This window comes from Protobothrops mucrosquamatus, unplaced genomic scaffold (assembly GCF_001527695.2).
Source record: "Protobothrops mucrosquamatus isolate PMUCROS unplaced genomic scaffold, P.Mucros_1.0 scaffold1270, whole genome shotgun sequence".
Lineage (NCBI taxonomy): Eukaryota > Metazoa > Chordata > Lepidosauria > Squamata > Viperidae > Protobothrops > Protobothrops mucrosquamatus.
The window spans coordinates 97,964-124,534 of record NW_015387476.1 but is presented as its reverse complement, the minus strand read 5'-3'; the positions used below and the strand labels follow the sequence as shown (position 1 = coordinate 124,534).

Genomic DNA, 26,571 nt, shown 5'->3' with positions numbered 1-26,571 from the left:
TCTGAACTTGACTGAAATTATACTGAGGTCCACAAGCCCATGGTTCCCGAGAGTACTTTCAATTTTAAAAAATATGTAGGATTTACTGGATTCTCTTTAGTTCCGTTTATTTAAGCTTTTTGGTTAAATGAACTATACATTCCTATAGTCAACTTGAGTTCTATCAAATAAACACACCTGTTACCCCACAATGAATTATTCACTGCATCTTTAGCTGTGGTCTGCAAAGATCCTATTTTAACATGAGCATTAGAAGACCCAGAAGAAGCTTGTGATGGGGAATAGTCTGAGTAAGTGCCTGAAGAAACACTGTTATTCATGCAGTGAACTTTATCGGCTTCAGACTCATCAGTTGATTCTGGAAAACATAAAGTAACTTGTTAATACGAAATTAAAAATTCAAGGAAGAATTTTTAGGAACATATATACAAAAGATATGTTATAATTAAACCCAGAAAAGTGATTTCCAATCCTTTTCTGTCTTGTTTAGCCACATATCTGCTTCGACTCCACATGAAAGACAAATGCAGCTAATCAGCATTATTTTCTGCTTGGTTTTTCATCTTCAGTCACATGGGACACTTGCAGAGATGATGGCAATCATTAATGCAGATTGCCTTACACAGCTGCATTGCTTTATTATTATACTTTTGCACTTTGCTTCTCACACTTATACCCAGGGATTTTTTTGTCATAGAATGCCCAGAACGGAGTTCCGGCACCTTTTTTGGATGGAACCTTGTAGAGTAGGAAAGATGGGTTGTATGACGTGTGTGAGTTCCGGCACCTTTTTTTTTTTTTTTTTAGGAAAAAAGCACTGCTTATACCTATGTTTGTTAAAATAGCTATTTTTCTTTGATTAAAATATATTAATTATATTGATAAGAAGGAAGAGTTTAATTTTTTTTGTTTTGCTATTAAAGAATGCCTTTGCAGCATTCCACACTATCCATGAGCTTAAGCAAACTGCAAAGGTCATAGATAAGATGGCCCAGGAACTTTGGTTGAATATGGATCAATTGTCTTTCCTAAGTCAAAGAAAGTACTGTAGCTATTATCAAGATATATTACAATACAATATCTTCACAGCTACAACTTCAATATGATCAAAAGCTCATAATAATCTATGACCTCTGTATTATAAAATTACTTACATATAGTTTGGTGAGTAAGCAACTATGCTACTGTATTCAGGAGTCAGGGTCAATCTGATGCTTTATAATCGTATACTTAAAAGCATTTACCACAAAGCATTTCTGTATAAAGAACAATAACAGTTCTGCATCATTCTTCATCCATTATCTCCAGTTATGACACAGGAGTTCAGAAAAATCCAGTACCTTTTTTTTCCTTTCCTAAAAGAACAAGTTTTGGTTGATATAATGGTGCATCAGCCATTGAGGGGCGAAGTTCTCCTATCCTCATGTCATTCACTGGGTGTACAAAAGAATCCTGTAAATTGAAATAATAATTGGAGAATTGAATATCATAAAGACACCAACAAAGATGAAATTTTCAGTGGACTTTATACTTTTATGAGAGCTATGAATACTAAGTACATTCACTTGGAAGACAGAAGCAAATGTTATCTGGCAGAATTCAGTATTAAAATTATCCAAAACATTAACCTACATATTAAAAATCAAGAAGCATGACTAGCAAACTCATGATCACAAAAGCATGATGATGCGCCCCCGGCACATTATGTCTAATACACATAATTAGACAGCTTGGAATTACTGAGAGCCTGCTGCCTACTTGTCTCAGTAGTTCCACGCTGCAGAATAGACCTGAATAGCCTATGGAACTCAATCCAGCTTGCCAGAGCCTTCCACCTCAGGGACAAGCCAAGACCAAGTGACACAGGTCCTGATTTGAAAGATACTGAGTACATGTTGAGGTGACTATCCAGCACAGAAGTGCTAAACTGGCTTAGAAGGCTGTAAGTTTTGGCAGGAAAATAGATGAGCTGCTACAAGAAGATTGATGAGGCTCAGCTGTATGCTAAAAATGGGCGCAGGGTGAAATATTTTAACCTCCTCCTACATGAGGAAATGGTTTTTACACTTGGGAGCATTGCTTGTTTTTACTGTAGTTATAATGTTCCTCTTAGACTTTAGTCTGTTGTTTGACTATGCTTCTGGGCTTCCCAATTTGTTTGGCATTTTAGATTAGTTTTCTTCTGCTGCAGCATATGTTTGCCTAAGGTATTTAAAGTCAAACTTGATTACTTTCAATTTCTTGTTGTTGCTTTTTTCTCAATTTACTTCTGCTCTACTCTGTAAATGGCATTGAAGAATTTTATAACCTGTCTTGACTAAACTAAAGCATTTAGAACTGTGTAATTTGCTTTAATGGTCAGCTTGCAGGACAAGCAGGAAACATGGTAATTTTTACTATTCCTTTAATTTTCATCAATTGATTCCTCCCTGCAATTGACTGCCATTTTAGATGACGGTTAAGCTATACTGATATTATTTTCATATTATGCTACCAAGGTTCTTGTTTACTAACATTCTTTTTTTGTTATATGTAGTAAAGATTTAACAATGATTTTATTTAGTTGTTAATATTAATAAAATGCTTTTAAAAAAAGACTTGTGTGCAGAAAGTTATCTACGTTTGCAATTGGTTTCTAATGTATGTGCAAAATTGCTGCCAGAGCACTCCATCCTAAAATTAATGATTATGCTTCTCTCAATCAGCAGTCAAGGAGTCTTGCATATTTCTTAAAGCCCTTAGAAAGCACCCTACATTCTATATCTATCTTTCTCTTGAGAAACCCAACTTTTCTGTGGATCATCTACTCTGGACCATCTAGATCTAGAAATTCCCCAGACCTCTAAATCAGTATAATAATTGCTAATAATAACTACTGAAGAGTCATAACAATAGAGATAGATAGACAGACAGATACAGCTTCAATCTTAAAATCATTACTTTAAAGAGCACTGGTATTTATTCTTTGTTACCTCCACTGATAGCTCTTTTGTTGCCATGGGCCACTTGTGCTCAAATTTGTCTTTCACAACTTGTTCTGCACTCGCAGATGGTGCTGAATTCTCAGGCCTCACTCCATGGGTAGATTTGCCCACTAAATTTTGAACAGATTTCACCATGTTCTTTAAATCTTCTGGATATGGAGTTGGATAACGCTTTAAATTTATTTCAACCTGAATATGTAGTTAACAAAATAAATTAAAAGTAGAAGCAGAAAAGAAGAATAATTGTTAAAATGTTCACTTTGATTATCAAGGTGATATATATTGCAAAACACAGACAGTGAATTTAGGAATTTGAGACAATGTTAACATACAACATCTGCTACACTGCACTTTTGAAATGCAAAAGCCAGTATCACTTACAATAGGGTGGTGCGGAATTCCAATCCATTGTTGTCAGTGATAAAAATTTGATTAAAATTACCATGATACTTATGATGCAAAATATTAATAGTTTAGGCAGATTCTAGAAATTCACTAATATATGGAATGTCACTCTGGATTTATAATACAATATTGTGACTGCTTATCTGAATATACGGTAGCAACCCAAAAGTAACCTAATTGTTTTTAAGTCTATAAAAGCAATGAAACTTAAGTGAATTGTGTTCAATATTGAACACAATATATTTTTCTTCTTTGATAAATGGGTATACTTGAATAAACTGTGACACTTTATTTACCACAAACATAAAAAATAGATATACAGCCAAGATTCCAAAGCATACACAGGTTAATAGGCATCCATTCAAAAAAGCTTAACTGATATGAAAAATACAGACTATGGTACAAACTTACATTCAATGTTGAAGTATAATAAAATACGCATTACAGACAAGCACATCCAAACATAGACCTCAATAGCAATTATAAAATATTACATAACGTCAATGTACAGGTCCAGCACAAGAACTACTTAACTGTAATGAGTGGATATAACATCACTACAGCTCTCATTGATAGTCTAAAGACTGCAAATGCTGATAGGTTCATCTAAGCACTACATGACCTGGGCAGTGGCTTAACTAATGCCCAATACAATCTAAAAAACAGGAGGGACATAAGCAAATTGTACATGCATTGGAAAGGCTACTAAAAAAGACAAAGTAGCTAAACTAAAACACACAAAGATATCTGAGTAAAGCAATTTATCTTAGATCAATATTATTTTTCAGTGGTAAATTATTCTCAGATGTGCTAGATAGAAGTAGGGTGAAGATATTCCTATATTAATATTAAAAAGGATAATTACCAATGCAGTCTAGACTCCCTTTCTATTCATGGTCTTTTATGTTTCACATTTAAAGTTACCTCAGAAGTAGCATGCCGCTGGGGATAAAAACCTTCCAAAGTGCAATATTCCTGGATAGAAGAATTTCTTTTTTAATTTCTACTGTCAAATTCAATTCAGCAAACAATGATATACTTGACCAAAAGCAAATGTTATAAGATTCATCAATGCAAATTTGTTATAAAAAAGTGTTATAAGAGTTGTTTTAATTAAATGTAAAAAGCAACTTATAAGTACATAGTAGGCTGCTTTAGGACAAGCATTTTCTTGAAAATCAGGCTTTTGATGTTGACGGTTCTTTTGCCCCTTAAAATAATGCCTTCACATTTACCTAAGAGAAAGATATCTGCAGCGCATACGACAGAGGCAAGATATAAAATATTTTGAACAGTTCTAAGATAAAAATTTTACCCTATGTTACATTACCTGGCTGTAATCATTTTTAAATACTCAAATATTTGCCAGTCAGTAAATATCTGAGTAGATATCAAAGATAATTGCAATGTGAATTTCTTAAAACATATTTATAATTGTAAGCATTCTAGAGATAAAGAGCACATTAACTTTTACTTAAGTGTTTTAAATTCACATCACTGCAATATTTTCAAGTTGCTTAAATTTTAATTTTGAAAAACTTCCAATTTAATTAGACCTGCAACCATTTTAGGAAAAATGCTGATCTTTTTCTGTATTTACATCTACCGTATAATGAAAAATGAATAGGCATAAACTGTCTCTTTAATTTGGGGATTTAAAAGGATGTCATTTTTAATTGTTTCCAGATTTTGAGTTCTTGCAGAGATATTAGTATATTAGCAAATTTTCTCAGAATAAATTCTCCTTATTATCATATTAACAATAATTATGGCTAACAAGGATTTTTCTTAATCAAGCATCTGAAATCAAATTACAGTTTAAGAGTCTGATTTCAGATAAATTCTGGATGAATGAATTCATATTAAGTGTGAATAAATTCAATTTACTTTCAGAATCTGGCTTCTGATTTGTATTGGTCATAGTGTTGTGTCCTCCTATATATTGTGGTTAATTAAAGCTTTCCAGTTAATCCTGTCTACTGTTAAGGTTAGATTAATTTTTGTTTAACCAAATGAAAATCATGATGGATTTGCTAAAAATAAAAATGCATTTTGCAGTTTGGAAAAAAATGTAATGTATTGACAAAATAGATGTAGTCTATTTGTTATTGCTCAATTTGAATCCATCAAGTATAATAGAAATCTTATTGGCATTGGCTCTTGTGCAATTTTGTAACTATCAGAAGTAACAAGGATTTTCACATGAAGATATAATTTATAATGTAAACATTTCTAAAAATGTATTTATCATATATATATATATATATAGTACCTGCCTGGATATTAAAAATGTAAATTTTAGAACCTCATAAGTAGCCAATAGAGAGACGGGAGGAATACAGTTGAAAGTTATTTTTATTTTTTTTATTTTATTTAAATATTTCAGTCAATTTCTATTGGCTATTAAAATACTTTATGTAGGTCTTTGAATTTTTTTGTGAATATAAAGAAAATGTAAATTAGTTCTAGTACTATTTTTCTTGAAATATAAATTAATTTTTACTTGAAGATTGCATAAAGACTAAACCAGATTGTATGTTTGTAACAGTCATTAACAAAACATCTCACTAAAACTAGTGATCCACTTTGGAGTAAGCAAAAATTTTATTTATGCAAAGAACTCTGCTGCCCACCGACAACTCATTTTGCTGCTTACTGCTAGATCAACCAGCTTCAAAGAGGAACAGGAGATTTACTTGAACATTTTATTTCCTCATCCAGTTATCACTTTTTCTGGTTTCTATATATGTCTTTTGTATGTCTTTTGAAAAATAAATGATTTATTCCTTGGTTGATGAAAAGTTAAACAGAGTTGCACTGGAGAAATAAAAAGAATTATGGAAGAAAACAACTGCAAACTAGATTTATATTGTTGTTACTGTAGAGATGAGGAATCTTCCCAACTCAAAGGAATTCTTACATTTTACGAAGCAAGGGGCTGAACAGAATTGCCCACAAGATTCAATTTCCCTATAAAATGTATTTACTGCATACTTGTTTTAAAGTTGGTAGGGGGAAAAAAAAAGCAAAACCACGGCTCTTGTGTGCTTTATAGAAATTTTTCCATTCCCAACACTTGGTCATTACATAAAATAATTTTGTTTTTAAGGGAGATTGAAATTTATCAGCATTTCAGTAAAAATGTATTTGTTGGCAGAAAATAAAGTTGAATTATAAGAGCTAAATATAAACATAGTTTGCTTTATGTGTGTTGTGAGAGTATATATGTTTGTGTGCACACATCTGTTTACCCCTGACATGTTCTTGATTATTTATTCAAGAAATCTGAATAAATCTCAATCACAAAAACAACAAGAAGAAAAAAATGTTGTCCTAGGGCAGGGATATTATTTTTCCTTATTTCTCCTATGAATCCTATCCATATCCTTGACCTTCCAACCACCACTGAAATAGCTGGTTTTTTGTCTAAATTTCTTTAGAATCAAATTTATTTTCAAATCTCTGCTTTAAATAAACTTGGCATCTAGCCTCAAGGCATAGGTGGTATATCTATGTGAGGAAAGCTAGTGTATTATAGTGGTTAAGGTATCACTACTTTCAAGTGTCTCCATTCCAACTGCAATCTCTGTTTGATCATGATTCCCACCAATCTCTTTCAACATAACTTATCTTACAAATTTTCATATACAGTAAATCAGAGGTCCCCAACCTTTTGGGCACCAGGGACTGGTTCCGTGGAGAGAGGTTTTTCCACAGACCGGAGGGTGTGTGGTTTCATGTACTGTCTACATCCTGTGGATGGGCCTTTGCTTGTTTGTGTAAACCGGTTTCTGGCATGCTGTGGCCTACTGCCAGTCCATGGACTGGGGGTTGGGGACTCCTGCAGTAAGTCATCTTAAGATCTCATGGGAAACTCAGCATTTTAATTTAGTGCAGTAATAATTCAATAACTTTACATTCTATGTCTGTTGTTAATCAAAATATCAAAATAATCCTATTTGAAGTCAAACATCTCAGATATGGAGAAGGATGTGTGTGTGTGTGTGTGTGTGTATACACATACATACACACACACGCTAAGATTGGAAAACCTATTTTTGTATAAGAAATATTGTGTGAAATATCAACCTTACTGGGTTAACTCCTTTCTTATGAAATTGAAGTAAAGCTCAGGGATGCTGAAAATGAAACTGAAGTGCAGATTTTTAGTTAAAGGATTTACTCATACAGTCACATTATTTTACAGCAAAGGCTTTTCATTCTTGCTACAATTTGTACATTTTTATATCATCTACTCCAGACGTCACCAACCTTTCTCGGTTGGCAGACTGGAGGGAAAGGGAGGGGGAAGCATTTTACATGGGCGCGCATGCATGCACACGCATGGGGCCACAAGCATGCACGTGACACAAATGGGGCAGGGCTAGTGCTTGCATGATATTCACTAGCCCTGCCCTGTTCTTGTGCACAGCACCATTTCTGTGCCCCGAGGAGCAGCGGTAGGCCATTTTTGTACCCTGAGGTGTGGCGTTGGCCCATTTTTGCACCCCAAGGTGCGACAGTGGCCTGTTTTGCACCGCACGATGTCTTGTTTTTGTGCCCTGTGGCTGTGGCACTAGCGTGAGTGGGGTGTGTGCGCACACATGTGGGCACATTGGCCAGCCTGTCCTGCGGCCCGGTGACCAGCAGCCCACGGCTCACCATCGGGCTGGGTCCACAGGTTGGGGACCCCTGATCTACTCTATCTTTAGACTGAATGAGATAGCTATTTAAGAAAGCACATGCTAATAAAAGGATGTAACCTTTGTAATCTTCAAAATAGATTGTTTTCCATTTCTCAAGTATTGTTGGAAGTGTTGAAATAACACTTGTGTCAAGCTGATTTCTATACCTGGAATAGGAGGTGGAAAAGAAGGTGTCACTAGTTTAGACACCAAACTGTTCTGGGCCACCTCTGATGAATATAGAATGGACATAGTTTCTTTGTATAACATGTAGTGATTCAAAAAGAAATTGAAAATAAGAAGGGATCTTAGGGTTAATATACAAAATTCTATGACCATGGAATGATATTTTTTCCATAAGTTTGCAAATAAAGGCTTCTTTATCAATATATTCTATCAGTTTCTTTGTCAAATAAAGGTTAAGATTAGGATTTTGCAATTTTGAAAAAAAAAGACATTTCTGTTAATGTGAATGAATTAATTGAATTCTTATGATGTTCCCTCTTGTGTAATTACCTCTGGGTTGGCTTTGTAAATGAATCTAATGCCCTTTATCTCTCCCTCGCTCTATTTTATATAGAATGAATCCCCTTTATTAATCTCCTTGAATGTGACTACCATCTCTTAACTAATAAGAGAAAACATTTGTCAAGTTAAGGCATCCAGTTCCGTTGATTATATACTATTCCTATTTTTTGAAACAGTAAAAATATGGCACAAGAGGCATTTAGAATGCAGTCAGTTTAATTCTGCCAAATCTAATTTGAAGAAGGCAATATGTAATTTCAATTTCCATACAGTAGGTATTTATAACACTGACAATTGCTTTCTTTCTAAATGTCACAAGTCTTAATGGGCCATTATACCAACTATTAAGCAAACCATGGGCATTAAGGCAAGATGGAGAGGGAGGGCATTATTTAAAAAAGAGAATCAGAGTCATAGAATGTCCTCACACAATGCAGATTTAGAGACATGTAAAAATTTTACACTGCCGGCTACGGAAGAGGAGGTTCTAAGCATTTGCAACATTTCATCTGTCATAGCCAACACTGCATGGTTCAAGTAAAATCCCAGAAAAGAATCCATATTTCAATAAGACATTCCTACACAATCAATAATCTCTCATATATATGTAGATACTAGATACTACATTGATACATAGATATGCGGAGCACATACTATTCCAATGGTCGGGTACTTATGATATTCCAAATGTTGCTTTTAACAACTATCAGTCGATCTAGCCAATCTGGCTCAAAATGAGAGTACTGACGACTTAGGTTCAGCGTGTTCTAGAAGGTCATAGCTGTTCCGCCCATAATTTATCTGTTTTCTATATTCACTGAATGTTACCTGAACTGCAGCTATAATCAAGAAATATAACCCCACTTACCTTAACTTTTCCGGCATTTTCCTCTTCTTCCTTTTTTTCCTCAAATTCAAAGGCCACTGTCATACGTTGCTGCCGCTGTTCCTCCCACAGAGTAGGATTAAAACTATCACTATCAGACTGGAAATCTGTAATTAATTTAGAAATGAAGGCTAGAATCAAATAAACTAGCTAACAAAATTTGCTATTCTTTTAAATTTATAATGACTCTAAACAAAAAGGCACAGTTACATGCCATGTGTTATTTTTTAATTTCTATATTATTCATTTATTGATTCTACACATTTCTCTTTTACTTATCTATGTTTAAGTGCAGGTAGACAAAAATATGTCATGGCTGGCCCTTCAAAAACTATTGAAAATTATTCAGAGTTTAATTTCACTCATCATAAGTCTTTATAGCATAACCACAAAATTATGACATTATAATACACAGCCTAAGACTTGCCATCCTAAATATAGAATTATTTTGATACTGAGATCTGTTATTTCTAAATCTGTGCAAATTCTATTTTCTGTAACACTCTGACTTTGGGACATAATTCTGACTGCAGAAAGCAAAAGCTAATCTAAGATAAATTGGGCAGGAAATCTGTAGAACTAACCAAGGCCTGCCTTCCTGAAATTGCTTCAGAAATATGTAAATGATTTGAATGGTATTAAAATTATAAAAAGAATAGAATTATTAATAAGATTTCTATCTACTTTTGGATATTAAATAACCATTGTGTTATTTTATGCATTTAGAAAAATTGGTTAATAATTTTACCTTCATCACCACGAGGTTGCTGAGGAAACATGTAGTTAGTTAACACTCTTTGCTTTGTTTCTGGATGCGCTTCAGTTTGAAGAGGAATCAGAGCCTTAGACTGTAAATTAAAGAAAAACACAGACAGAGTCATATACTGTATAACGTTATATCTCACAGAAAAAAGTGGCAATGAAGCAAGATAAAATAATGGCATTAAAAATATTATGAATGCTAACAAGCAGTGTTTCATTACAAAGGGTACTGGTAATAATTTTCAGTTAAAATGAAAACCTGTTAAAAATTTAATATTCAGGTACGAAATTGTATTGCATTAAGATTTCTGTAACATCTACAGACTACAAATGATGATGCACTATTGTGATTTATTTATTGTTCATTATGTTGCCATACTGTTTTGATACAGAAAGGCAATTATGATACCTTTAAAACTATGGATACAATTCAGAAGCCCACATGAAACACACACACACACACACACGCACACAAGTTTTACATATACAGTATATCCTTCCCTATAGCGTCTCTGCTTAGCTCACTTAAATCAGAGAAAAAAAATGCAATATCATTTTTGAAGGGTATGGTAGGGATATAATAATATCAAACAGGTCTTGAGCTTCTTCTTGTGTGAAACACCTTCACAGTTCTTCGCTTCATACAAAATACTAAACCACAATATGATTTATTTTTACTCAGTGTGGTGCTCCAACTTAGCGTGGTACTTTTGCTGGCTTAGCATGATACTGTATGTAAACTTGGTGATTTTATGAAAGAAGATTTTTACATTTATCTGAACCAGAGAATACACCCTGAAAAAAACTCAGTCTTTTAGGGGAAAAGATATCTGAGCACAATTATTGGGGGCTTAGAACTTAGGAAACTCTTTCTACTCGCATGTAAAAGTTAGCTTCTTTGCATGCTTACTTAAAAAAAGTTTCACAGTGGAAACTTAGATACAACTTGTAATCTAAGTGAATGGTTTATATAAATAAATGGAAGACATGCCTTTTTTATTCTGCAGGCTGGGCTAAACCTTTTTATTCATGTTGGGTAGAGGTTTGTGTCCTATGAAATAAAAACATCCCCCAATCTCCTTGCCATGTTTCCATCTTTTTCCCCCCCTTCCTGTTGAAGTTCTACCAAAGAACGAAAAGACATTGAATGCTTCTGCAGAGGAGAAATCTAAGTGATCCTATACCAGTGATGGCAAACCTTTTAGAGACCGAGTGCCCAAACTGCAACCCAAAACCCACTTATGCACCGTAGGGTGCCGAGTGGGTGTGGCCCATTGTGTGGGCATGGCCCATTGTGTGGGCATGGCCCGTTGTGTGGGCGTGGCCCATTGAGTGGGCGTGGCTGCAGTGGTAACGGAAGACTGGGTGGGACTAAAAAGTTCAATCAATTCCAACTTTGCAAGATCTTTTTTTTCCTACGAGAAGTTGAAATTGACTGATTGATTGAACCTTTTTTTTTTTTTGCCTAAAGCGAAAAGGTTTTATAAAACCCATCTGAAGGCCTAGGACGGGGGCGATGGCGCACATGCCCACAGAGAGGACTCTGAGTGCCATAGGTTCGCCACCACTGTCCTATACTTTCTGAGATGCTTTTCCAGGACAACAGAGTTGGTCTGTAAGAATAATACACATTAGAATACAGTTCAATTAAATATGTCTTTTTGAAAAGTATAAATTACTAAGACAAATGATATATTAACAAAAACTCTGAACTGAAATCTTGCACTTAAGTCAGCTCAAAACAAAACTATTTATTAATTATATTTTCTAGAAAAAATCTAGAAATACTATTTGTAAAAAAGAAACAAAATGTCTAGCTATTGCAGAGACTTTCCTATTGATCAGGTTTTTTTTAGCAAGAATCCAAGTTCTTTACCATCAGCAGATTCACTGAAAAATTTGATGATAGATAAAAATTTGGGAAAACATACTGTTTAAACTTTTGCATCTAAAAGAGCACAATCTGAAACTTGATTTGTCATGATGACAATGTAATTTACAAATATAAATCATACCAGTCCCCTTTTGTTTAGCTGTTATGTACAAATGGATATTAAATACATACCTGGTTATCTGAAAGCCACAATGCTGCAAGTTCTTTAAGCTTTGTAAAAGTGATGGGCAAATTTTTTAACCTGTTTTAAAAAAACATCCCAATATTTAGACAAAATGAATCCTTCCTGAAGACAACATTATTTAGACTTTGACATTTATTTAAACAATACTTTGCAGTGAGACCACAATACACATTTGGTAATTTTTAACATATCTTTTAATTATTTTTAAAATGTTTTAACAGAAACATTAATTTAGCTCTTTCATTTAAAATGAAAAATGTATTTCATAAATCTTTAGATGGTTAAAATAATAAATGAAACTACTGACAATTTTAGTTGTGATCTGCTCATCTATATGCAACAATTGTCAAGCATTTTGGAATTAGTTGGAATCTAGAAACTTCACTTTTATTAAAAAGAACAGAATATATTTAATAGGAATATATTTTATCATTTAAAAATATTTTTGGCTGTATAGATTCCCACTAACCCTAATTTCTATTTTGTGATGTTGCTTGATTTTTTTTTCTTATTTACAATTTGAAGACATCTATTCAAATTAGTAGTCAAATAAATTTTCTCCTTGAAAATATATAACAGTAAAAACGAAAGAGAGGCCTGACTGAGATTCTGATTAGTTGATATATTATACTATTATTTTGGAACTGGTGCTAATACAGGTAGTCCCACGACCACAATTGATCCAACATTTCTATTGCTAAGTGAAACAGTTAAGTGAATTTTGCTTCATTTAATGACTTTTCTTGCGATAGTGGTTAAGTGAATCACTGCAGTTGTTAAGTTAATAACATGGTCGTTAAATGAATCTGTTTTCCTCATTGACTTTGCTTCTCAGAAGGTCATAAAAGTGATCACATGACTCCGGGACACTGCAATTGTCATAAATATGACTCAGTTGTCAAATATCAGAAATTTGATCGCAACTAGCTTGAATGATCCTACAGTAGCCATGCACTTAACTCTCCTCTAAGCTCTAAGAAAGAGTTAACCTTTGATCATGTACAAATTGTATACCCTAGTCAAAATGAAAAGTGTCATAGTTTCATCTCAAAATTACATTTGAATGAATCCCCTATGTTTCTTCTTCCTTTGCTTAAGGGGAAAAAGAGTTGGTATTTCCCCAAAAATAAATATTTTAGGTGGTTTTGGGGACAGGAGGATCCATTTGTTTCATTTTTTTTAGTCAGATTGCCAAGAGCAATGTCAGCTAGACTCAAGGATTTGTATTGTGGAATCCAGGGCATAGAGAATTGAAGAAAGGCCCAATGAGAATTAAAGAACAGAGCAATGTTTATCTGAGTAAACGATCAGTTCAGAAATTTGTTTTTAGGGATAAAATGGAGCTCTCAGCTTTTTTGGACAAGCATCCAATGCTGATTACTTGCCATGCTGCCAGTTTCTTTGTATTTGTATTCAACTCCATTAAGCAATTGGCAGCGAGAAATAGTTTCTGAATTACTGCACCCAATTAGATAACCATGTATATGCTTGAACTACTATCCCCTACTTCAAATCTAACCTGTTTTTTTTTTTGTTTTTTTTTGCTATTCCTTCCTGTTTCCTTCAATTCTAATTATACGGATTAGATTATCAATCCCTTAAAAAAACCTCAGCTGCTTTATGGTAAGAATGAAATAACTAGAGCAGGAAAATATAACAATTCCAAAACAGAAGTTCTTCCTGAGGGCAAAATATCTTGAAGCAAAGAGTGTACATTTGTATTTGTTATCTTGTCAACCAATAATCTGGTAACATTTTAAAAGAAACATATTTTAGTAATTTACATCGCAGATGGTTCTTTATCCTTGGGATGCTCACAAAACAAGTAAAATTAAAACAATAAGAGTATTACCTGTTGTCACTCAAATTTAAGACACGGAGTTTCTGCATTTGACCAATTTCATCAGGAAGAAATTCCAGTTTGTTTGAACGGAGGGACATGACGGTTACATTCTTGCAGCTGCCAATCTGTAGACAAGAAAGACAATTGTTAGACATGTTCAACGACATTACAACAGTTTAGGATTAATGAATTGTGATGCCTTCAAATTAATTACATTTCATTAATTTTCACAAATATTGTTGCAGGATCCAATCTGGGTTGGTCACCAGGAACCAGAGGTTTTGTCTTCCAAGCTTTCGGAAGATGTGCTGGAGTCCATCTTTAGGAAATTTCAAGGCTAGAGAGAATTTCCTTGAAGATGGGCCCCAGCACAAGTCCGAAAGCTTGGAAGAGAAAACCTCTGGTCCTGGTGACCAACTCAGATTGGAGTCATTAATTTTATACGTTGTTCCACATAGCTCCGGTTACAAATGGATTAAACCAAAAATATGTTTGTTGTTGGTAGTCTCTGTGCAACCTCACATGAATTGCCTTCTTCAAGTGAGTACAGAAGTATTGAAAGGATATCCTGATTAATTCATACTCATCCTAGAAAAGTCTGTTCAGCCAGAAATTTAGCAACTTAAAAGTTTTTGTTATCTGAACGAGATGCTCTAATATGCTTATTTCCCACATCATTTTTCTAACAATGTGATATCACAAGGGCCTATTATTCTATTATGGGGGCTGGTTTTAACAGCATTCTTGTTTTGCATGCATAGGCCTAATTGGCTTTTTTTAAAAAGCAAACTTCCTCTAAGTTGCTTGCAATCCATCAAAAGAGTTGTGGCCTAGCTCTCTTCTCACACCAGTGGGGACAATATACATATGCACTCAGGTTAGCAATGAAAAATGTATCACTATTCTGGCGACGCAGCTTGTTTATTTATTTTAATGTATATGCCATTTCTACCTAGGCAGCTCACAATAAAATATATTGCAGGGTCCAATCTGGGTCACTGCAAGATTATCCTGAGACACGTATATTCACCTTCATTCATAATAACATAAATCTATGAAACAGACATTTTGAATTACATTAAAAATCCCTAATTGATGTTTAATTAATGTGTGATGTATTCCATGATACTGTACATTTCTTATATGGATAATAAAGTGATCCAATATCTATACTGATAGATAAGATGAAGAAGAGGATGAAACATGGTCACCTACATTTTTTGAGGATTACAGACCCATAAGAAGCTTCTTTTAGATCTGTTGCTTTTATTTCTTTCCTCTGTCTATATCAGTGATGGTGAACCTTTTAGACACCAATTGCTCAAAAACCGCCCTGCCCCCTGCTCCACTCCCACTCTGCCCCCCGCCCACCCACAGGGCCACCTACTGCCTCCACGGCCCGCAACAGATCGCCCAGGCAGCCCTGCAGCGCCATGGCAGCCACACCCTCTGCCCACGCCCTGCAGCATCATCTGCGCATGACGGGGTGTGAGGGCGGAGCCTTGTCCCTGCTGCCCTGCTGCCCTGCTGCCATGTGGCTGCGCTGCTCTGTGCGGGCCATGCCGGGGGCTACTCTCCTCCGGGGGAGGCTGCTGATGAGGAGGGGGCCATGGGAGGAGGCAGGGCTGGGGCGACAACGTGCGTGTCCACAGAGAGGGCTCTGAGTGCCATCTCTGGCACGTGTGCCATAAGTTCGCCACCACTGGTCTATATAGCCACCATGCACAATCTGTAGAGCCATGAGGCAAAAGTGGGTGGATGTTAATGGAAAGAGAATCACACAAGAAAAGAAAAAGTTTTTTTTAATTAAAATAAAAAGACACTCTGTAACATTATTAATAAAAATGGAAGAAGGGCATGATGATATGTAGTCCAAATGCAGAACAAGAGCCACTGATTGTCAGTTCTCAGATTACGTCACCAAAGGAAATCAACACTGAAAACTGGTTCATTGTTAGAAGTAAAAACCTTCATTTGCTTTGTCTTGTTTATCTTTTGAAGTTTTCCCATTCTGCTGTACTACAGATCTATTAGATAGCACTATTAATCATATAATCATCCTGATTCTAGGCATGAATGAGTTTCTAGTTCTCAGAATAAACATTATTTTAATTAGCTTTTCCTAAACTGGATAGAGTTAATGGAAGCTGTGGTCTAATACATGTGGAAGGCATAAATTTATGAAAGGCTGTTCTAAACTAATATGCATCTATGGAGATAATATCACATTGCAACTTTTGAAAGCATCCTCTGAAAGAATAGAAAAGAACAAAAAAAGTTTTGAGAAGCCCCATGTCTGTAGAGGTCAATGATTAATTTCTTCTTGGAATTTGTTGAATAATTTTGTTCATATCTGATGGTCATTCTCTTTTTTTCAACAGATTTTAAACACTTTATCTAAACTATTGAAAGACTAAGTATAAGATTCAGGCATTTAATGTAGAATCCATTGACTGAACCTTGCTCTCCCTTAGAAATATTTTTAAAGAAATCGAACTGGTTATTGCCTTATATTTTCCCCTTTGTCAATCTTCTTTATAAAAAGATATAATATATGAAAACGAAAACATGAGCCTCTACTTAAAAAAACTCAGCATCAAAAAATGGCCCAATATTTTAACAAAACATAAAAGTATTATACAGAGGACTAAAAGCTCTGTAGCCTCAGGATATGATTTGCCAGATATCAGCATTACATGAAAAAGTATTAATCTCTCCAAAGAATTAATAGAAAGTAGACATGATGAAAGATGAGGTGAGGGTCTTTTGGGACAAACTAAAAAGAAGAAAACCACAGCAGTGATTAGAGTTATGCTGAGGTGAAACCTGTACAAAGATAGTTGGTGGAATAATGAACTGGAAGAGTCTGCAGGTAACAAAATGTATAATTTGCTGTAAAAAGTGAGAATGGCAGATATTGTGTAATATAAAAATCAGGAAACAGTATTGGAAAGAAAGTAACCAAAAAGTATACGAAACAGTTAAGATTAAAATAAAAAATGCAAAAATGATTTTGATGGAAATAAATAGTTTGGAAGATAATAAAGAGGGCTAAAAGTAACGAGTTCCTAGCTGAGTGAATGGAATTAAAATAAAACCAGTGAAAGTATTTGGAATGAAATTGAAGTAATAATAATAATAATAATNGGCAGGAACCCTACACCATTTCAGACAAACGGCTGTCCAGTCTCTTCTTAAAAACTTCCAGTGTTGGAGCATTCACCACTTCTGGAGGCAGGTTGTTCCATTGGTTAATTGTTCTAACTGTCAGGAAGTTTCTCCTTAGTTCTAGGTTGCTTCTCTCCTTGATCAGTTTCCACCCATTGCTTCTCGTCCTGCCTTCAGGTGCCTTGGAGAATAGCTTGATTCCCTCTTCTTTGTGGCAGCCCCTGAGATATTGGAACACTGCTATCATGTCCCCCCCTCGTCCTTCTCTTCGTTAAACTAGACATACCCAGTTCCAGCAATGGAAGACATATTTGTAGCTTTGTATAAAACTGATAGTGGTATGTCAGAAAGTATTTTTTTTTAAAAATGCTATCAATGAAAATATTGAAGAAAACTAACACGGCCACAGAAATCTTAAAATACACATGTTACTTGCTTATGAAGTGGTTATGTAAAGAATAACGTATGTATGAAGGCTAAATCCATATGTGATCACTGGAAGATGCTGCTTTGTTCACTTAAGGAAAGGAAAAGGTTATTTGGAATGAAGGTGAAAACTACAGGAAGATTACTTTGTCAAATGTGTCTGGGAAATATTTGCAGCAAAAGTTATGCTGAGCAAGAAGTGTGCAGATCAAATTTTTGCCCTTCAATAAATCATTAAATCATATGCTAACATAATCAACCTTGAATAATAGAATATGTATATGGAGTTGGAGATTGATGAAGGAAATAAAACATGCATGAGCATAAGTGGCATGGTTAACAAATGGTTCAATATTGAATGAAGAGGCTAAGATAAGGTTTTGTGAAGTCTCCTTGGTTGCTTCATGCATTTATGAACAAATGTATAAGGAATGCAAGCGGTGAACATAGACATAGGTTGCTCAGGTACATGAATGTGTCTATACTTTTGTATGTAGTTACTGTTATGTTATTAGCTAAGAACTGGAATGATTTATAGTACATGATGCTATCAGGCAGTATCTACAGATCTGAAAATCAATGTATTAAAGAACAAAGCAGTTGAATTTGAGAAGAAAAATGCAATGAATTATATCAAGTAAATAGGAAAAATTAAAGCAAACAGAATATTTACTAAAGATAGGAAGATGGATAGTAGTATTTTATTATTTGCAAATGCTGGTAGAAAAGTAATGGGCAAATAGGCAGTCTCTTGAGAGAAAAGAATGTCTTTCAAAAGAAGCAAAATGGCTGCGCATATAATAACATGCTTTTACTCACTTTGTTATTTGAAATATAAGGCTTGTCAGAAAAGTATGAAAATAAGCTGAATCCAATAAGAGTGGATTACTTAAGAAGTGTGTGTTGTTAAAAAAAAGAAAAGAGAGGGTCAAGAATGAATGTTGTTTGAATGAATGTAGAGTAAGCAAAAAGAAGTACACGGGAGTGGTTGGATCATATAGAGAGAATGGTTAGGAAGAAAATTGTACAGAAATATATAACAGAAAATATATTTGGGTTGAGAGAAAGGAATTGGTGGTTGAATAGAGCTGAAGAGATCTGAAAAAGAAAGAGGTGAGAAGTATAAAGAAAAATGTATGAAGTATGTTATGGATATGGAGATATAACAATATGACTATATATATAGTGGTCAAAATGTCCCTGTCCTAAGGGAAAACAATGAAGAGTGTCTTTTCTGGAATACTTCTAATCCCTTAATAACAGCTCCGCTCTGTGTCATTTGACTGGGAGTAGCTCAGAATGAATGAATTAGCATCTTTCCAAACTGCCTCTCCCATAAGAATGGATTGGGGAAAATTTTCAGACATTTTTATTTCCACAGCTTTAGTCACAAGTCATCAAGTTTGAACTCAATCCTTATTTTTGCTATTTCTATTTCTATTTCAAGTTTTCTGTCTATAAGTGGGAAACAATAAAGGAAACTGCTTAGAAGAGTATCAACATGTCTTTCATGGTTTCTGAAGGCTGATGGGCCCAATTAACAGCTTTATAGCTATATTGTTTATCCTGAAGTAAATGCAGTTGTTGAAGTGTCTGCAAAAACATGAAATTTTTGCTGTGAAATTTGTTGAGCACTCTGAGTAGATAAAATGACCAGAGACAAATGATCAGCTAGATCATTGAATGAATTTTGTTTTTGACTTTGTATGACTGAAATTAAATGAGAACATTCTGAAACACTAAGATGGCAATAACCATCTTGTTTGATCACTGAAATTTACCTGCACAAAAAAAGAGAAGAATTTTCTTTTAGACTGCATCTAAGGGTAGACTTTGGATGATTCTTTAGTTTCTAAGTCATCTGCAGTACATTTTTATTACTGTTTACTGCAAAATAATGGATACTATTGTTCACTTAAGAGCATATTGTCTGGATCTAGACCTTACACCACATTTCCTGCCAGTTCTGCTTCTTGGATTTCCATACACTATGAAAAACACCTCTATAACAAATGATGCAAGTTATGTGGAAGTATATCTTCTATTAGACATGGTATGTTTTTTCCACTCATAGATCATAGTCTATGGATAACAATAACAACACAGGCCTAATCTTTTTTCTTTAATGAGGGCCTTATGAATGAGATTCCTCTTTCTAGGAACATCTGATGCATTGGAGTGATAACCTGGCCCAGGAAGACTGTAAAAAATTCTTAGAGCTGTTTCCTGCAGTTGTTAAACTGTCTGCTTATTTTAGAGGAAGGATGATGAATGTGAAGAAAACTAGTTCTTCTAAAACTGAAAAGACTGCTATTGGATGTGCCCGTAATTCTTCCCATTCAATAAAATATTGTCTCTCAGGTCTCAGAAAGGTAGAAATCAGAGTTATAATTTACTCTTCTAATTATATACTTTCATGATTGGGTGTTCCAGCTATTGATATCTCTCTTGCAAGCTATGTTAATAAAAGGGAAGAATCAGAAACTATTCTCATAATAGAAAACCAGTTGAATCTAATGTCTGCTAAGGATGCAGGACTAGATGGAGGAGGGAAGAATAAGATGATTTTTTTTATCATCTTTAACTGATTACTCTGACTGCTACAGAAGTTTATAGAAGCCAGGAAATGTATGGAACCTGACTCATAAAAACTTGGGTTTTTATTGAAAATTATGTTGTTTCTGTTGCAAAATTATTCTTCTGAAAATAATAGCAATAACAAAACGTTCATACACAGAATAAAAAATATGCTTCCTTGATTCCATGATTAGAACGTCCTTCCCCCAATGAATGATTAAAAATTCTGAAATCATAACAGATGTGACATTATTGACTTTTTCATTTGGCGAAGAGTTTTCCAAAAATACTACTACTAAGGAAGATAAGTCTGAAAGAAAAATGAAATTGGTCCTTCTTGATTACATTTATGGAGTATGGATACTAGGTGCTAGAAGTCCTTCAACTATTAAAGAAAGAAAGTCTCCAGTAATCCATTAGGTGCCTTTGCAATATAAATCATTCAGAAGAAATTATGTGGGATGGTTAACACAGTATTCATCTAACCATTGTTCTCCACATTACAGACCAATACTACTTTGATATTATAAAGAAGCTCCTTCAAATCTCCTGAGACTCTTTTCATTTTCTTTTTGAAATGTATTAGCTGCTGCATTTTTCTAAACCGAAAGCAACTTAGTGGCACTTGATGGTTGAGGGAGCCATCAACAATACACTTACAATTAAATCTGGAACTATTACAAACTAGAATATTTCAAACTCCGCCTGGGTTTTGGATACCATCATTTCCCATTCAATCAATGACTAAAGCACACAGTCCTGACACCTTTTAATAATGATACAAATGAAAAAATGTTTTAGATGAAGACTAGGCATTACTGAAGTAGATTGTATTTCCCAATAAATCCTTACTTCTCTGGGAAGTTCAGTCAGGAAGTTTTCATCTACAGCTAAAGTTCGGAGACTGTGTAGATAGCCAATGGTGGGAGGTAGAGACTCCAGTTCATTACAGCTGCAGTCAAACTCTTCTAATAAAGATAAACTGAAATGTTAAGTACATCTGTTAGTCTAGCTCTCAAAGGGATTAATCATTATTTTCTTTGCAATTAACTTTCTACATCCAGATTTGTGAACTAGGCAAAGAGGCATAAAATTTTCTTACATTTTTTGGGGGGAGAATTACAAAATAAAGGTAGGCTGGAAGTACAAAAGGGTGAGAGATTTGCAGCTGCTTTCAAATTAAAGAAAGCAATAGTCCATCAAGTACACTATTGTCAACAAAAATCGCTAGTTTTCCAGACTAAAAGCAACTTCACGCAAGAAGATTTCTATGTGAAGATTTAGTATGCAAAAATACAAATAGCAAATAATTACTTGTCAAAATGTGCTTATATATATAAGTAAAATAAGGTGATCACCAGGATAAAATCATAAACACAAATGTTTAATTTACAAAACCAAGCTTTCGTCGGCCACACTACCGACATCGTCAGGGTATAATTATTTGCTATTTGTATTTTTACATACACATTACTAAACCTTCACATAGAAATCTTCTTGCGGGAAGATATATATAACTGTGTAATTCTGTACTACAACATGTACATAAATGAAACAGGAACGGTCAAATTCATAATTAAATAAATTTTATCAATACTTTTAAATCATCAAATCCTGTAAGAAAAATGACAAAAATTGAAGTTGAAGTATTACACACTTGTAACAATAATACCACATTTGATTTTTTTAAACATGTTTTAGTTTAAAAACTTAATGATTTGTTGGTTGTTATTACTTGAATGCTATATTTTCTTTAGACACTGTATTGTTTGTTCATAATCATTTAATTCCAACTGCGCTAAAACAGACCATGTAATAAAACAAAACTTTATACAGTATATCTTCCCACTTCCATTCTCTTGATGACCCTAAAGAATAAAAAATCACAATTAAAGTTATGTTCCTTGCATCAGCCCTTGTAAATGAAGCATTCGAGGGAAATTTTATCATTTGTAGGAATGTTTTGTTTTTCAGACTGATAGGTAACATTCTATATAGACCTTGTATCTGAAAAAGAAATACAGTGAAAAACAACTGCTGCTAAAAATATTTGGTGATATGATTACAGATAGTCCTTGACTTACAACAGTTCATTTACTGACCACTCAAAGATACGTCATTGAAAAAAGTGACTTATGACAATTTTCCTCAGTTACAACTGTTGCAGCATCCCCATGGTTATGTGATCAAAATTCACATGCTTGACAACTGACTCATACTTATGATGGTTGCAGTGTCCCAGTGTCATTGATCACCTTTTTTTACCTTCAGACAATGGGGAAGACAGATTCATTTAACAAACATGTTACTAACTTAACAACTGCAGTGATTCACTTAACAAATGTGGCAAAAAGGTCGTAAAATGGGATAAAACCTACTTAACAAATATCTCACTTAGCAACAGAAAGTTTGGGCTCAACTGAGGCCATAAATCAAGGACTGCCTATAGTTATTGTAAAATTAAAGCACATATATCAAAATAAGAATTTGAACTTGTTTGATTAAGTACATCTTCATATTGTTATCTAAATTAGAACTTCAACAATTTCACTGGATTACCTTAAATGTCTACATTTGACTGTTTACAAATATCTAAATCATCTCTGAATAGTCTAGGGGAGGATTTGGGACAACTAAAACAGTTATTATTTAACAGGAATATTCTTGGCTACCAGTTATGCAATATAGGCTGAAAGAGGACAAATCCTGACATCTCATAGCCAGGAATAATATGTTTTTCAGATGGCCAGATTCCAAACTTCTTTTTCACAAACAGTCTGGACTGATGAAAAAGTATGAGCATCCTGTGAATTCTCTATTTCTTTTTTATCTTTAAAATTCCTTAGTCTAAGAAATCTAAAACAACTGATCTATAATCAATTACCTATTTAGTTCCCCATATATTTTTTCTGCTAGTAGCTACTCAACTATACTTGCATGAAAGACTGAAAGCTATAATCCTTTTTAAAGCTACAGTATGTAGTGATTAGTGAACTAGGTTGCAAACTAGGTTGCAGAACAGCTGAAGGCTTTGTTAGGTTTTTGATTTTATTGTTTGTGCTGCCAAGCTGTCATTCAAACCAGAGAAAGCAACTGTTTTGAAAGCTAGCATTCAGACAAATTAGCTGAGATCCACTTTATGCTTGCACTGACAGAAGCCAATCCAGCCAGAAGCATTGTACTTTAACAGACCACCTGGCAGAACAAACATGATTCATTGTCTCTACAGCACGCTAAAAGATGTGACATTCCTTTATAATTGTCCTTATGGCCTGAAATAAAAAAAGCTGGAATTATTACAGTAGAGAAACTCTTGTGTTTCTGATGATATTCATGGTAATATGACTCTAAACATTAAATGTAATTTTTATAGAAAGAACTGTATAGTTCTATAGTCTGCAAATTAATTAATTATTCATTAATACAATGTTGAAATCATTTGTTTAGCAGTTGAGCTAATAAAAAGAAACTATAAATTAATATATTAATGATATATTTTATATCATTAACAACATAACAAAATTATCTACTATGGTTCCTCATTACTTTAAAATCAATTATTCTTATTGAATACTATTCGGAGAAACCTGGCATTCTAAGACCAAATAGGTCTTAAGTATTGCTTAAATATTTTAAATCTCTTAATTCATGAGGTAGAAATATGTATTATAGATGTCTTCAGAAATTTCTCTGACCACTTAGTGGAAAGATCTGCTAAGATCTCTTTAAAAGATCCGTGCAAAAATGTCTTCCTTTACTGAAATATGAGAAGGGAATCATAGGTCAGTGACCAGGAAGGAAATCAGATAGATAGGTTTGCTGGCTGGCTATACAGATAGAAGAAATTCCTAACTTCTTCTAATAAAATTCTTTGTCAAAGTAATGATTTTGTAAAAACAAGATCTCTTGAACATCTCTTAGCCAGATAGGGGATGTGATGTAGAACTCAAGCAAATTGATCAAGCATACTAATATCTAATCCCCTGTTGACTGGCGATTTCGCCCACTGATTTAAATGTAGATGTTAAACAGGAGTCTCTTTCTCTCCTTCTTCCCATTCCATCACCACCAATTGGAACTGGCTGTGGAAAAAGAATGAGAACTACCACCACATTGTGTCTCTCCCTCTGCCTCCTCCTTCCTTTACCTACATTTGGTCCAGAAAGATAACATGATCAGTGTTATCGAAAGCTGCTGAGAACCAGGACAATTGCACCATCTTTATCCCAACTCTGCCATAGGTCATTAATAGGGGTGATCAATGCCATCTCCATTCTATATCCTGGTCTGAATCCTGATTAAAAATGGTCTAGATTCACTTCATCTTAGTCCCTTTAAGCTGAAATCTTAACATGAAGATTGGAGAAATTGTTCAGACCAGCGACTGCTTCTTGAGGAGAGGGATGAGCCATTCCCTTACTCAAGGGTGCATTCATTACCACATGGACCCAGCCACACAACCTTAAATAGTCAGCTGGGTCATGAGTTTAAAGGATAAGTGGCCAAATTAATTGCACCAAATATCTATCTCCTCGGGATTTACAGGGTTAAACATATATCAGTTAGTAGAACAAGACCATGCCTTAGTCCATCGGCTCCCCAACCTTTTGGACACCAGGGACTGGTTCCCTGGAGGGAGGTTTTTCTGTGGACCGGAGGGGGCATGGTTTTGCATGCTGCCTGCGTCCCATGGATGGGGTTCCGCCTGTTTGGGTGGCTCAGTTTCTGGCATGCCATGGACTAAGGTGGGTCCACAAACGGGGGGTTGGGGTTGGGGATCCCTATCTTAGTTAATTCACATGCAATTATCCAGGCAGAGTCAAACTCTGAGTAGATTCGAGCAACTTTATCTGCCAAGTGCCTGAAATATTTCTCATAGTGGCCTTGTGGTTATTCCTGTGATTCCTCCCTCCTCAACAGAATGTGTCACTCTATACAAGGCCACTGGTTGGCTACTCCCTGGTGTAATAAGAATGGAAAAAATAACCATGTTTTGCTGCTCTTCTTGCCATAATGTAATCCCTAATGCGGCCCTTACACATGTTTAACTGGATTAAACTTGATTAACTGTATTTTATGTCAATAGTTTGCTGAATATTATCCAAAACAGGTTTGTGTTAGAAATGGAAGATTTCTTACAATTACTAATGTGAGAATGCATTCACAGAGTTTCTTTTATAAGATCCTGCATATAATTTATTATGTACACTTGAACTGAGACTAAAATTCAATAATCCATAATATTCCACACTGTCTGTTGCATGAATTGGCCTTGGATGCTACCACTGAAACGTGAGACCAGGAACAGTTAAGTATTATTTGTCAGAGATAATAAAATTTATAAATTCTTCAATAATGTCCAAACATATTATAAGAAGAGCTGGCCTTTAACATGGGAAAAATTGGCAAGGTTGCAAGCTTAACAGAACTGTAATACAATAATATATTTTTTAATTTTAATCATTTGTAAATTAAGCTGGCAATTGGAAATAGGTCTTTAACTATCATTTATAGACAACTTGAATAGGCCTATAGAATGTTTTTACTTTCTTTTTCCCTAGAGTATAATAATAGATTTATTTTAGTAGGTTATGTAAGGATAAAGGAGTCCCTGCGGATTTTACTCCGCTAGTTGTAGCTGACTATACAGTGTGGTGTTTGTCTCTGTTTCAAAGCCACTGAGCCAGCGGTGCCTGAAGATGTTTCCGTGGTCATGATTTTAGTAGGTTACTGATGAATAATTATTCTCCCCACTATTATTTATTTGTTTGTAACTAGATCCGAACTCAATAAAACTTCCTTTAGGAGAATTTCAATTTATATCTTCTGTTTATAATAATAAAATGCAAGGACCATTAATATTCATAAGAATCATAAAAATGCATTACCCAGATATAATGTATTTTGTTAATGTTTTACGCATACAATGTTTTGCATTAAGAAAATTATCATGTCAGAAAAGAGTTTAGCCCTTTACATAGTATTGCAATCACTATCATTTTGTATAAATGTTTTAACTGAATGATATCGGTTTATCGAGAAATATTATCTACTGTTAGCTATCCAATGCCTCTTGCATTACATTTCATTTCTGTGAAGACTTACTTGATGTGAAAATAACTTATCCTTGCTCTCTATGTTGTGTTCTAAGCAATAGAGAAAGAGCTGAAAAATCAAATCTTTTTAAAAAATCCTGCGATTCTTTCCACGCCACTTCATCAAAATGCCT

The 26,571-nt window shown here is 34.5% G+C and overlaps 1 protein-coding gene across 1 annotated transcript in view; it reads right to left on the bottom strand.

The window, feature by feature from the left end:
• The window catches only part of LRRC7 (leucine rich repeat containing 7), a 119,103-nt gene that overhangs the window by 32,730 nt on the left and 59,802 nt on the right, over positions 1–26,571 (bottom strand). The window contains exons 10-18 of the mRNA XM_015821195.1: positions 21,195–21,324; positions 14,181–14,296; positions 12,316–12,385; positions 10,237–10,336; positions 9,471–9,595; positions 4,314–4,364; positions 2,973–3,173; positions 1,341–1,452; positions 178–358 (exon numbers count right to left, since the gene is read on the bottom strand). Coding sequence (XP_015676681.1) covers positions 178–358; positions 1,341–1,452; positions 2,973–3,173; positions 4,314–4,364; positions 9,471–9,595; positions 10,237–10,336; positions 12,316–12,385; positions 14,181–14,296; positions 21,195–21,324 — 1,086 coding nt within the window. The remainder of the gene's footprint in view (positions 1–177; positions 359–1,340; positions 1,453–2,972; positions 3,174–4,313; positions 4,365–9,470; positions 9,596–10,236; positions 10,337–12,315; positions 12,386–14,180; positions 14,297–21,194; positions 21,325–26,571) is intronic.